Raw genomic sequence first — 14,644 nt, forward strand, 5'->3', positions numbered from 1 at the left:
CCTTTGATACCCTCTCTCCCTCAGTTCTTTCATCTCGACTGAGGAATGTGGGGGTGAAGGGCGCAGCTCTAGATCTCCTGACCTCCTTCCTCACTGGGAGGGAACAAAGAGTCAAGATGGGTGAGTTTCTATCTCCATCCCGGCCTGTGCTATGTGGGGTCCCTCAAGGGTCGGCTCTTAGCCCGACCCTATTCAACATCTATGTGACCCCACTGGCCAGATTAATAAGAACTTTCGGGATGGAGGTAGTTTCCTATGCTGACGACACCCAAATACTCGTCTCTCTCTCCCATTCAGATGTGCAGACCGTCTCCAAATTTAGATCTTGCATGGAGGCGGTTGGTCACTGGATGATTCAGAACTCTCTCAAACTGAATGGGGAGAAGACTGAGGTGATGGTGTTTGGTGGGAACGAAAACATTTGGTCTTCCAGCTGGTGGCCTGACTCGCTCGGAGTGTGTCCCTCCCCCACTACATCTGCAAAAAATCTTGGGGTGATGATAGATCCTGCCTTGGATATGGGCAGACAGGTGAGTAGGACCATCTCCACCTGTTGGGGCCTTATCCATACCCTGCGAAGGATCAGGAAATATCTTTCTGTGCAGTCCAGAAAGCAAATAGCTGTCGCGCTTATTGGGTCACGCCTGGACTACTGCAATGCGCTGTATGCAGGGCTAAACAAGACCCTCCTGCAGCGCTTGCAGGTAGTCCAGAATGCCGCGGACAGATTTGTCCTGGATGTCCCTAGACGCTCTTCGGCCACCTTGGCCAGAAAAACGTTGCACTGGCTCCCTGTAGAGTACCGAGTACGGTTCAAGGTCCTGTGCATGATATACAGAGCCATTGCAAGAAACAGTGACTCTAGTGTGGGTTCCCTCATCTCCCATTACATCCCTGGAAGGAATTTGCGTTCCTCCGGGAAATTGCTTTTATCAACCCCTCGTGTGCGAAGAGCTAAATGGGGTGGCAGGGCTTTTTCCACTTTAGCTCCTAAATGGTGGAATGATCTTCCTCTGGATCTTAGGTCCCTACCCTCCCTGCAGACATTTCGCGGTGCCTTAAAAACCCGCCTCTTCTTGCAGGCCTATGTGTAATGATGATTGATTCAGACTTTTGATATTATGGTTAGGCGCCTTGATACCTGCAGGTTATTGTTTTTGCGCATTATAAATTTTTATCAATCAATCAATCAATCAACTGGGCTATGTGACGTCATAGCACTGCAAGGGGAGGAGTGGTAAGTGGTAAGGGCATTCTAAGTGTACATGACGCTTTGGCCAGACATCTAGGGCCATGCGCACTTTGCATGTTTGCATGTTCTCCACCCAGGCTGCATTACAGCCCGAGTGAAGAACATGCCCAGGCCCAAAGCCCCTGTCTGAGCACTGAACCACGGTGCTAAGACCAATCTCAACACTGCCATGCAGCGTTGTGATTGGCTGAGGGAGACTGGGAGCCTAGGTACTTTCTGCTGCAGCACTCGAGCCAGACCAAGAGGACCAGGTAGAGGCGGCCGCCAGCGCAATTCCAGGTGGGTTTAAAAAAAAAGTTTTCATTTCTCACTCCTCCTCTCCACCCCACCCCACCCCTCTATATATCAATAATTCTATGCAGGAAAACAAGCACTAGGGTGCACAGCATTTGGTGGAAGGAGGCAGCGCAACACCTTCCAACACCTAGAGTTACCCAGTTTCACAGGTATTTGAGGTATTATCTTAACTCTTTAATAATCACAATCAGCTGAGTATGGTCCAATTGACATTTATTAGCTCCTTGTGATCCATACAGGCAGCCACTGCGTATTTCGCCATGGAATTTATAAAACCATCAACTTCATCAGGGCCTAATCAAACACTTATAAAATCACCTATCATCCAGAAAAGATCCCCATAGTCTTTCTAAGTCTACTGGTAGCAAGGTTTACTCGAAAAGTATCTCTAAGGCAAAATATGTAGTCTATTTCATTTTTGTTTCTCCAAGGGGCACATATTTTGCCTCAGTAGGAATAAAGTCCTATATACAACTAACTATATCGATGATACTGGTTTCTCTTTCCTATTTTGAAAGCTAATCTATTTATTCTCTTTAGAGGAGTAGATTCGTGTGTCTCTTTGGGGAGAGAAACTGTCTGCAAATGTTTGTGGTTCCTTAACCATACGTGCTTGTTGGTGACTGGAAAGCCCAAGCCCCTGCAACTAGATTTGCTCAAAAGAAAATCCTCCTAACTGGTATAACATCTGTGTAAGTAGACCTTTTTGTGAGGATGAGATCCAACCACATCTGAGGCTGTGAATTAGTGCTGACAATTTGCCTTGCAGCTTCTTTTATTGGGGCATCTGCATTGGGCATAGCTCAGTGAATTAGGTATTTCATCTTTTTGTAAACAGATGGAATTTAAAGCAACCTGTTGGGTTTTGGAAGGTATTACTCACATACTTGAGAGATCTGTAGACAGTGTCATGCAGTTGGAGGTCTCAGGTATCTTCTGAGGTAAGGCAGAACACCGCCTCGCGCCCCTTTGCACTGCTGCTTCACACACTTATTAAAATTTGCAACAGAAAGGATTCCTACCTGAAGATTCACCTCCATGACTCAAAAGAAGAAGCGCGAAGACAAACACCACCGCGTGACGGATCACCACCATCCTGTAGGAGAATCAAGGGCAAGGGTTATTATGTGCAATAAACTGTATGACGTGTGATTTCCTGTTCCTTTCGAACATGGGAGTATATGTATGGAATAATTCATCCTCAGTTGTCAGCATCAGCAATAACTGTGTATTTAATGAAGGTAGGATTGGATATGGCACCATCTTACAGGTCTTAAGCGATGAGTGTTGGAACTTCAGGTAGACAGTGATCCCACACTTTGGAAGGTCTCTCCGTGGAAACAACGGGAAGGGTGCCTGCCACTGACTGAATCTAGGCTAGAAGCGCATGGAAATTAGTCGTTCATCTGTTGATGTGATATTTTTGTGTTGGGTTGGGTAATAAACATCTGTGCGTTTGGGTAACCACCACTTCCTTATTGCAAATGCTGGAAGCATCCCCTGACGCACAGCTGTTAAATCCTACTGGGAATCACCCAGAGTTCCTCAAAAGTTCATCACAAATTTTTTAATGTTCAAGTGTTTCTTTATTTCTCAAAGAGATGTCGTTTTGATTAAATTCATCAAATATATCACTTTGAATGCATTTTAATTGTACTCAAGTCCAATGCATTTCAATCAATTAGACCTTCATCTGGGACCACATGAGCTGAAACAAGGTATAACAAATGTCATGTCACAAAACATAATAATAATAAATTAGTACATGCTATCCATTGCTGTAATGCTACTAATAGTGACTATTTGTGAAACGCACCCAAGTGCAAAACCAACTTTTGTGTCATGGTGACATATTATCACAAAAACGCCCATCCGGGCACTCACATTTGTAGTGTTTGACAACGTCTTGCGCGTTACACTTGTAGTCACATTAACGAAACTGTCAAGGAAAACGTGTAAACACATTCAATATTGAACCTCTTTTTGTGACTATGATGGTTAAAAGAACTTAATTTCGGTGCACCGTTAACCTGGTATTCACTCACTTTCTCGACGCATTGAACAGCGTCTCCTCTCTCCTGCTCTTAGTTAGAAAACGCGGTCAGCAGTCTTCCGGCATGCGCTAGACACCGGTCCAATCATTCACCATATAACTCTGAGTACGGTACCTGTAGTTCTCTCAGTCATTCTGATTGGACGATCCCCGGTCATGTGATCGGGATATCATCCAATCCTCACCGTTTCTAGTACGAATAGCTGTCAAAGAGGCATTTCAAAACGTAAACATAATATGGCACTGTATAATGTCATCTGTCGTTAATGCGTAACATTTGTAAAATAAAAAGTAGCAATAACGATAATTAGACAACATTCATCATAATCAACAAAAGAATGATATAAAAATAGATGGCTACTACATTCACCAGTGTGAGTAAGGCAGAGCACAAAACTGTGCTTATTTCTCTCAATTATGCAAGTTCATAAATAGCACATGAATTCTACCCGGTCATTGAGTCCAAAGGGCTTATGAGTATTCAACAGATACATCCAACTATTCTCCCTCTGCAGGAGAAATCTGTTATTCTCACGACCTTCTTTTTTTTTCAATTACTTCCAGGATCGTAAATTGAAGTTGAGAAACATTATGCTTAGCTTCGTTGAAATGCAACGCTATTGTAGACTTCACATTAGCCGTTCTTATGTTTGATTTATGTTCATTTAGTCATGTTTTAATTAAGCATGAGCGAATTTTGCGGATCTTGCGTTCGCGAATTTTGCGGATTTGCGGATTCGCAATCCGCAAAATCCGCGAATTCCCGCGAATTTGCAGATTTTTTATTTTTTTTGTGTTCGCCCGTGTTTCTGCCAGTTCGCGAGGGTTTTTACAATTTCGCAATTTGCGAACTTACCTGTCGGGTCGCAAGTTTTGCGAACTTGTTGTTTCTACGTGTCCAGCCTGTTTGGGACACTCTTCTTCATCACTGCCACTCTCTGTCACCACTGCCACTCTCTGACTACTCATGCCACCCTCTGGCCCACCCATGCCACCCTCTGTTTCATCACCACACCCTCTGGTTGTCCAGTGTACATTATTTTCGGCAAAGCAAAGCACACCTTCCCTGCCTCAAGTGACCTGAATTAATTTGGGGCTGATTAATGTGTCACAGAATATTTTTTTAGCTGGCACCTGCTTCCTTAGTGCGCCCTGATTAGTGATCTTTTGCACTTGCTAAGTGCTTTCATTGTTGCAAAATTAGTTACAACACCTGCCCTGCCCCAACTGACAATAATGAATTAGGGGCTGATTAATGGATTTTAACTTCCAGCCTGGCTCCTGCTTGTCTCCCTTAGCTGTAATTCAGGACCTTTGTGGCATATGTGTAACTATTCTGAGGTTCAGAGCAGGGTCACATAATAGTTTCAACTGGCAACTGAACTCTGGAGGGGCCCCTCAGGAAGCACTACAGGAAATGGCTACTAATGATGTGCCTGAACTTTTGAACCTGGTAAGTAGTTACTTTCAGTTTTGCTAAGATCGTATTTCTGCAATTTTGCACTTATTCGCGGGGCGCGAACTCACGCGAACAGTGCGAGCAGTGCGAGCAGAATCCGCTGCTCGCGGATTTGCGGATTTTGCGGGAAATTCGCAAATCTCGCGGATTGCGGATTTCCCGAAAATCCGCAAAATCCGCGAGCGGAACGGATTTTCCGCCCATGCCTAGTTTTAATCTTTCTGATTGTCTTTCCTACATATGCCTTTCCGCATGGGCATTTTAGCATGTAGATGGCGTTAGCCGTATCACAGGTTGCATTGACATGTAACTTTATGTTGTGTCCCTTCATGGGGTGTGTGATCGTATTTCCTCGTATAATGTTATTACAGTGACCACACTGTAAACAAGGTCTTGTTCCTCGGTACATATCATCTATAGAACTTTTTTGTTTCAACAGTTCTCCTAGATTTTTACCTCGGGTGAAAGCAAAGATTGGTTGTTGTTCAAAACTGGGTTTAAAGTCAATTTCTGCTCTAAGAATACTCCAATGGGTCCGTATGATTTTTTTGAACTTGTGACTCATAGTTGAGTATTTTGATACCACTGTCATTCTTTCTTGCTTGTTCTTGCTCCGTATCTTCAGCAGTTCTGTCCTAGGTATCTTCTTAACTTTCTCAATAGATTGGTCAACAAGAATATTCGGATATCCTCTCTTTAGAAATCTGTCACCCATGGCTCTCAGGGTATGATCAACTTTGCTGCTCTCTGTGGTGATTCTTTTTGCTCTCATCATCTGTGATACAGGTAAATTCTTTTTCAATGAGTCTTGATGAAAACTTTGAAAATGAACGGTATTATTCCTGTCGGTCGATTTTCTGTGCATTTCTGTTTGTATTTTTCTTTCTTGTAAATTAACCCTAACATCCAGAAATGTTATCGTGGACTTGGAGGTTTCCCATGTTAGTTGAATTCTATCGTTTCTCAGGTTCAATTCCATAAGTGCTTGCTGCAACGTGTCTTCCGTGTTCTTCCATATTAAGAATATGTCATCTATGTATCGTACTATCATTTTCAAATTGTCAGTCCATGTTGGGTTGTTCAGTATATGTTCTTCCTCATAAGCCTTCATGTATAGATTCGCATATACAGGGGCTGCGCAATTGCCCATTGATGTTCCAACCAGTTGTTGGTACCATTCATCGTTAGCCTTAAAGTAGCTATGATATAGCGTGAAAATTGTCAGTTCCATAAGAAAGATCTGCATAGATTTATCATAATCAGTTGCTAGGATGGCTTGTTCCATTGCTTCGATGCCACTTCCGTGGGGTATCGAAGTATATAAGGACTTCACATCAGCTGTGCAGAGTATCAGTTCCTCATTTTCTTCAAACTCCAACTGATTTAACCTTGTCAAAAAATCGGTGGAATCTCTAATGTATGTCATCATGTTTTGTACTGAAGGTTGCATGTATTTGTCTATGAATTGGCCTGTGGCTTCGTGTATGCTATTTCTCGTAGATACAATGGGACGTAGTGGAGGGTCCCATAAGTTCTTATGAACCTTCGGCATCATGTAGAACGTCGGGCTACTGGGATTTTCTTTCAACAGGAATCTCTTTGTTTTGTCGTTAATCGTGCCATTTTCCCTCGCTTTGTTAATTAGTTCAGTCAATTTTTTGGTGTATTCTTTAGTAGGGTTTGAATTCAATTTCGCATAGGTATTGGAATCAGCTAGATGTTCTTTGATTTTTTGTTGGTACATAGTCCCATTCATTATAACAAGGCCTCCGCCTTTATCTGCCTTGGTGCATACTATCTCTTTGTTATTTTGCTGAAGATACGGAGCAAGAACAAGCAAGTAAGAATGACAGTGGTATCAAAATACTCAACTATGAGTCACAAGTTCAAAAAAATCATACGGACCCATTGGAGTATTCTTAGAGCAGAAATTGACTTTAAACCCAGTTTTGAACAACAACCAATCTTTGCTTTCACCCGAGGTAAAAATCTAGGAGAACTGTTGAAACAAAAAAGTTCTAAAGATGATATGTACCGAGGAACAAGACCTTGTTTACAGTGTGGTCACTGTAATAACATTATACGAGGAAATACGATCACACACCCCATGAAGGGACACAACATAAAGTTACATGTCAATGCAACCTGTGATACGGCTAACGCCATCTACATGCTAAAATGCCCATGCGGAAAGGCATATGTAGGAAAGACAATCAGAAAGATTAAAACACGACTAAATGAACATAAATCAAACATAAGAACGGCTAATGTGAAGTCTACAATAGCGTTGCATTTCAACGAAGCTAGGCATAATGTTTCTCAACTTCAATTCACGATCCTGGAAGTAATTGAAAAAAAAGAAGGTCGTGATAATAACAGATTTCTCCTGCAGAGGGAGAATAGTTGGATGTATCTGTTGAATACTCATAAGCCCTTTGGACTCAATGACCGGGTAGAATTCATGTGCTATTTATGAACTTGCATAATTGAGAGAAATAAGCACAGTTTTGTGCTCTGCCTTACTCACACTGGTGGATGTAGTAGCCATCTATTTTTATACCATTCTTTTGTTGATTGTGATGAATGTTGTCTAATTATCGTTATTGCTACTTTTTATTTTACAAATGTTACGCATTAACGACAGATGACATTATACAGTGCCATATTATGTTTACGTTTTGAAATGCCTCTTTGACAGCTATTCGTACTAGAAACGGTGAGGATTGGATGATATCCCGATCACATGACCGGGGATCGTCCAATCAGAATGACTGAGAGAACTACAGGTACCGTACTCAGAGTTATATGGTGAATGATTGGACCGGTGTCTTGCGCATGCCGGAAGACTGCTGACCGCGTTTTCTAACTAAGAGCAGGAGAGAGGAGACGCTGTTCAATGTGTCGAGAAAGTGAGTGAATACCAGGTTAACGGTGCACCGAAATTAAGTTCTTTTAACCATCATAGTCACGAAAAGAGGTTCAATATTGAATGTATTTACACGTTTTCCTTGACAGTTTCGTTAATGTGACTACAAGTGTAACGCGCAAGAGTGGAGAAGTGTGGCTCAGGGGTTAGAGGCGGCAGACCCGGAAGCTGAGATCGGTCCTGGACCAGGGTTCAATTCCCCGCCTCGGCGGGACTTGGGCTAAAAATTCCACGGACTCGATAATTCTCGCTCCGGTGCCTTCTCGACTCACGGGTTCACACTCTGCGACTCTGGGCAATAGCTTGCTTAATCTCCACAACGGCCCCTCGCGGCGGGATGCCTGACTTTCACCTTGTGGATACCCTACTGGGGCTATCACACAGGGGAATATCAGGACGGGTTCCCTAAGCAAGCGCCGGGACACCCACTGCGGGTAGCTGTGCGCTATATAAGCTCCAATACATTTACATATACATTTGTCAAACACTACAAATGTGAGTGCCCGGATGGGCGTTTTTGTGATAATATGTCACCCTGACACAAAAGTTGGTTTTGCACTTGGGTGCGTTTCACAAATAGTCACTATTTGTAGCATTACAGCAATGTACTAATTTATTATTATTATGTTTTGTGACATGACATTTGTTATACCTTGTTTCAGCTCATGTGGTCCCAGAGGAAGGTCTAATTGACCGAAATGCATTGGACTTGAGTACAATTAAAATGCATTCAAAGTGATATATTTGATGAATTTAATCAAAACGACATCTCTTTGAGAAATAAAGAAACACTTGAACATTAAAAAATTTGTGATCAACTTTTGAGGAACTCTGGGTGATTCCCAGTAGGATTTAACAGCTGTACGTCAGGGGATGCTTCCACTTCGTTAGTGGGAAGCACAACTTTTTGGATTTTTCATTGGGTGTCCAGAAGCAAGAGGCGCCGCCTTGACTGCACGCAAAAACAGACAAAGGTCACAAACTAAAGTTAGAACATTTTACACGGAAAAGGGAGCAGTGCGCTCAAAACCTCATTCTATTTCAGTTTTATTGCAAATGCTCACGTCCCCCTTCTAGTAGAATGAGCAAGGGTTTCAGGATAGAACTCCTCAAGTCATGAACTAACACTATTGAAGCCAAAGTGCTTAATGTGTATGCAATATTGAAAACAAGGGGAACCCCAACATGTTTGAGTGTCTAGGCTGATACAATATGCTTTTTTTGGAAGAAGGGGTTCTTTATGTAATTAACAATAGAAACAAGCATTGGCATAGCCAATAGGCCTCGCCTTTGGGACCTTATAAGCATTTAGTTATGCAGCACAATAGCCTTAGTGCAACAACATTAACTGTTGCATGGCTAAACACTTATAAGGTCTCAAAGGCGAAACCTATTGGCTATGCCAATGCTTGTTAATCCTGAAAGTGCCACTAATGGAGGTCACAGGCAATAACTTTCAAAAGCCAACAGCTGGGGTCACGGAGGAGCAGGCAGGTCTCTGGGGGAAGCTAAAGGGAAGCAGTGATGTCACAGAGGAATTGAGGGTGGTCTCTAAGGGTAGCTAAAGGGAAGTAGCGAGGTCACAGAGGCAGGAAATGGTGGGTGGGGCGCATTATAAAGGGACTTAGGGAGACTATGAAGTAGGGTGTGGGGAAGTCACTCAGAGCAGATAAAAGGAAGCGGAGAAGTTGAGATGGGGTGGGTGGGGGTTGAAGGAGCTTCACAGCTGCCACATTGTCTCTGTGCATGTCTGACATTTCTGTAGTTGCTGTTTACCCACCTGTAGCGTTTGCAAGGCTTGTGTGACACTTTAAGTGACACATAATCACAAGCAGAAAAGCAGTGCAATGCCGTGCCCCAGTTTCCTTTCCAAGGGATACCTTACTTAAAAATATAAAAATAAACCTTTGAGACATTTATTTAGGAATTGGGGTTTTATATAGTCCATCTTCAGGGGTCTTGTGCGCATCAGAGAATTATTCACACGTAAAGTATAAGCAATAGCACATCAGGCACACAACACGTTATAAAACAAAAGAAGCAAAAGCCCAGGGCACATTTCTGAACAGATAATACATGGCAGCATCACTCGCTGCCCGTTCTCATGAGCATGAGCATGCACAACCCACAGAATGCTTTAAAAGAGTCACCTCATTGGGGTGCCTTTGTGTGCATTACTCTCTGTGCCCTTATCTTGGGACAGGAGGACCACACAACATGGCATCACCGCAACCGATTTGATTCAAAAGAGACATTGTAGTCCCGGTTCAGCATTACCCCCCTGTACTCGATTAGGGAATCTCACCCAGTTAGGACTGGGACGGGCAGACGGACCTGGAAGTAATGGAGCTAAAAAGCCCCATTCCGTGCCCGGCCCACCAGGTGTGTCCTCAGTGACACTGGGTACTAGACAGGGCCTGCCATGCGCCACCACTGCAATACCTCACGCAGTGTTTGCGTGACTGTCAGTGAAAGGGGCTTTTCCCTCGAGTCCTCCAGCACGGGTTGACATCCATAGAAATGCGCCCACCACAAGATGCCCAGTTTGGAAACTATCATGACATTTATAAACAAGCACTGGACGCAAAAGTCAATCAATCAGAACAATTTGTATAGCGCGCTACTCACCCGGAAGGGTCTCAAGGCGCTGGGGGGGGAGGGGTCCGTTACTGCTCGAAAAGCCAGGTCTTGAGTTGCTTCCTGAAGGAGAGATGGTCCTGGGTCAGCCGCAGGTGGATGGGGAGGGAGTTCCATGTCTTGGCCACCCGGTAGGAGAAGGATCTTCCTTTGGCGGTGGTTCTGCCGATGCATGGTACGGTGGCGAGGGCAAGGCTGGTCGATCGCAGCTGGCGGGTGGGCGTGTAGAAAGTGAGGCGGTTGTTGAGGTACTTGGGGCCAAGGTTGTGAAGTGGTTTGTGTGCGGAGGCGTTCTGTATGCGTTGAAGTCTTTTCTGTAGTTTGGCAGTGGTTCCCACGTAGAGGGTGTTCCAGTAGTCCATTCGGCTGGTGACGAGTGCCTGGGTGACCGTTTCGCTGGTTTCGGTGGGGATCCAACGGAAGATCTTTTGGAGCATGCGCAGGGTGTTGAAACAGGATGACGATACGGCGTTGACTTGTCTTGTCATTGAGACGGCGGAGTCCAGGATGAAGCCCAGGTTTCGTGAGTGGTCAGTTGGCTTGGGGGTGGTGCCCAGGGCGGGGGGCCACCAGGAGTGGTCCTAGGTGGAGGGGGATGATCCCAGGATGAGGACTTCCGTCTTGTCTGAGTTCAGCTTTAGGCGGCTGTTCTTCATCCATTCGGCAACGTCCTTCATTCCCTTGTGTAGGCTGGCTCTGGCGTTGGCCGGGTCATTGGTGAGGGAGAGGATCAGCTGGTTGTCGTTGGTGTATGAGATGATGTTAAGGTTGTGTTGGCGTGCGATGGTTGCGAGGGGGCTCATGTAGACGTTGAAGAGGATGGAGCTGAGCGAGGATCCTTGAGGTACGCAGCAGATGACTTCGGTGGCCGCGGATCGCAACGGAGGGAGGCGGACCCTCTGGGTTCTTCCGGCGAGGAACGAGGTGATCCATGCCAGGGCTTTCCCTTGGATTCCGATGTTGCTGAGGCGCTGTATTAGAGTGCGGTGGCAGACTGTGTCGAATGCTGCAGAGAGGTCCAGGAGGATGAGGGCAGCTGTTTCCCCGTTGTCGAGCAGGGATCTGATGTCGTCGGTGGCTGCGATGAGGGCGGTCTCGGTGCTGTGGTTGGCTCGGAAACTGGACTGTGAGGGGTTGAGGATCCGTTCATCTCGAGGAAGGCGGTGAGCTGTATGTTGATGGTCTTCTCGATGACTTTGGCAGGAAAAGGGAGGAGCGAGATGGGGCGGAAGTTCTTGAGGTCGGTGGGGTCCGCTGCCGGTTTCTTCAGGAGGGCGCTGAGCTCGGCAAGCTTCCAGCTCTCCGGGAATGTGGCAGTGTTGAAGGAGATGTTGATGATGTTCCGGAGTTGGGGTGCGATGATGGAGCCGGCCTTGTTGAAGACGTGGCGGGGGCAGGAGTCGGTAGGGGATCCGGAGTGGATGGTGTTCATCGTGCGGGTTGGTGTCTTCAGTGCTGACCGGGGTCCAGTTGCAGAGGGTGGTGGTGGGGGGTGTTGTTTCGGTGGTTGGGTGCGTGGTTGGTGCGTCAAAGCTGTTGTGTATTTCGGCAATTTTGCAGTGGACGAAGGAGGCGAGTGAGTCGTAGAGGTCTTGCGAGGATGTGATGTCGTTGTTTCGGGCGCTGGGGTTGGAGAGCTCTTTGATGATGCTGAAGAGTTCCTTGCTGTTGTGGGTGTTGTTGTCCAGGCGTTCTTTGAATGATGTCCTTTTGGTGGTGCGGATCAGCTGGTGGTGTGTGCGGGTGGCGTTCTTGAGGGAGGTCATGTTTTCTGTGGTTTGGTCGTGGCACCAGGCTTTTTCGAGGGTGCGGCAGTTTTTCTTGGATGTTTTGAGTTCGTTGGTGAACCATGATGCTTTTTTGCTGCCGTGTCTGCTGGGAGGGTTCTTCATTGGTGCGAGGTCGTCGGCGCAGTTGATGAGCCACTGTGTGAAGATGCGGGCTGCTTCGTTGGGGTCAGTCGTGTTGGTGGGAGGGTTCTGGCTGAGTGAGGTGGTGAGCTGGTCGGCGGTGATCTTGCTCCAGCTCCTGCGGGGAACTTGTTGCGGGTGGTGGTGGGTCATGGTTCTCTTGAAGCTGAAGTGGACGCAGCTGTGATCAATCCAGTGAAGTCCGGTGGAGTGGCTGAAGGCGATGTGCTTGCTGGAGGAGAAGACGGGGTCAAGCGTGTGGCCGGCGTAGTGGATGGGGGTGTTCACCAGTTGCTTGAGTCCGAGGTTGGCGAGGTTGTCCAGCAGAGTAGTGGTGTTGCTGTCATTGTTGTTCTCCAGGTGGAAGTTGAGGTCCCCTAGGAGGATGTAGTCGGAGGAGGCGAGGGCGTGCGGGCTGATGAAGTCTGCGATGGCTTCGCTGAATTGTGTGCGTGGTCCCGGGGTCTGTAGATGAGAGTGCCTCTGAGGGTGGTCTTGGGGTCGGTGTGTATCTGGAAGTGGAGGTGCTCGGCGGCGGTGAGGGTGTCGTCGGAGTTGGTCGTGATGCAGATGGTGTTCCTGTGGACGATGGCGATGCCTCCTCCGGTCTGGTTGAAGCGGTCTTCCGGGTGATCTTGTATCCGTCCGGGATGGCTATGGCGATGTCGGGTGCTGAGGAGGCGTTCATCCATGTTTCCGTGAGGAAGGCAACTTCTGGAGATGTTTAGTCGAGCAGGTTCCAGAGTTTGACGGAGTGTCTGTGGACGGAGCGGGTGTTGAGCAGGATGCACTTGAGGTGGTTGTTGCTGGTGCCTGGCCTTTCGGGTGCGGTGATGGTCCGGAGGCAGGTGAACTTGCAGGCTTGGCAGGTGAAGGGTCCGTCGGTGCGTTTCGGTGTGGCTCAGTAGCAGGCGGGGTTCCGGTCGGGTTTAGTGCGTTGAGGGTGGCGGCGTTGTACGTCCGTCGTGTGGGCTGGCATAGTTGAGGACCAGGGGTCCTGGCGTTGGGCGTGGTCCAGGCGCGGACAGCGCAGACGGGCTTGCCTTTGGTGCGCCTTTGGCGCACAATCGGCGCGCCCGCTGCGCTCGTCCGCTGCGCTTCCGTGCGGCGACCTCCATAAATGGCGAAGTGGGAGGGAGGAGCAGCTGGGAGGCTGGAGCGGGGTGGCCAATGGGTGAGATACAGAAAGAAAATAGGGGCGAGGCCGTAAGGGAGAAGCCGCGGGAAGCGGGGAGGGGGAGAAGCGGCGGGAAAACAATCACGGGTACACGGGGACAACAATGTAGCAGGGGTACAGCTAAGAAAACAAGAGACTGGCAAAAACAGGGGCACAAGCTAATAAAGAACGAAGAAACTGGCACAAGTTACTAACACAAGCAATCCAGGCGCTCAGCTGGAGCGAGGCAGCAGCGGAGGGGTCAGGGGTCCTGGCACTCACGGGGGGAGGGGGGGGGGCCGCGCGGTGCGTGGAGCAACCGGCCCTGCAGGCATTGCGATCGCCAAAAAACAAACGTGAGGAGTGCGCACGCGCGTCAGCGCAAGTGCTACCTTGCCGGCCACCAGCTTGCTATAAAGCGCAGGGACAAAGGTCACAGCTCACCACCATGCGGCGACCTCCATAAATGGCCAAGTGGGAGGGAGGAGCAGCTGGGAGGCAGGAGCGGGGTGGCCAATGGGGGGTTTACAGAAAGTAAAGGGGGCAGGCCGTAAGGGAGCAGTGGCGGGGAGGGGGAGAGGCGGCGGGAAAACAATCACGGGTACACGGGGACAACAAAGTAGCAGGGGTACAGCTAAGAAAACAAGAGACTGGCAAAAACAGGGGCACAAGCTAATACAGAACGAAGAAACTGGCACAAGTTACTAACACAAGCAATCCAGGCGCTCAGCTGGAGCGAGGCAGCAGCGGAGGGGTCAAGGGTCCTGGCACTCACGGGGGGGGGGGGAGCCGCGCGGAGCGTGGAGCGACCGGCCCTGCAGGCATCGCGATCGCCAAAAAACAAACGTGAGGAGTGCGCACGCGCGTCAGCGCAAGTGCTACCTTGCCGGCCACCAGCTTGCTATAAAGCGCAGGAACGCGCGCAATGGGGAAAAGTGCTGTGCACGTCGCGCG

General features: G+C 47.6%; 1 protein-coding gene across 1 annotated transcript in view; it reads right to left on the reverse strand.

Annotated features, from left to right (window-relative positions):
• LOC147717692 (butyrophilin subfamily 2 member A1-like) overlaps window positions 1–14,644 on the reverse strand; it is a 142,253-nt gene that overhangs the window by 69,321 nt on the left and 58,288 nt on the right. Inside the window, exon 2 of the mRNA XM_086924480.1 lies at window positions 2,572–2,645. Within this exon, the coding sequence (XP_086780606.1) occupies window positions 2,572–2,644 (73 nt within the window). The 5' untranslated portion in view covers window position 2,645. The remainder of the gene's footprint in view (window positions 1–2,571; window positions 2,646–14,644) is intronic.

This window comes from Lissotriton vulgaris, chromosome 5, assembly GCF_964263255.1.
Source record: "Lissotriton vulgaris chromosome 5, aLisVul1.2, whole genome shotgun sequence".
Classification (NCBI taxonomy): domain Eukaryota; kingdom Metazoa; phylum Chordata; class Amphibia; order Caudata; family Salamandridae; genus Lissotriton; species Lissotriton vulgaris.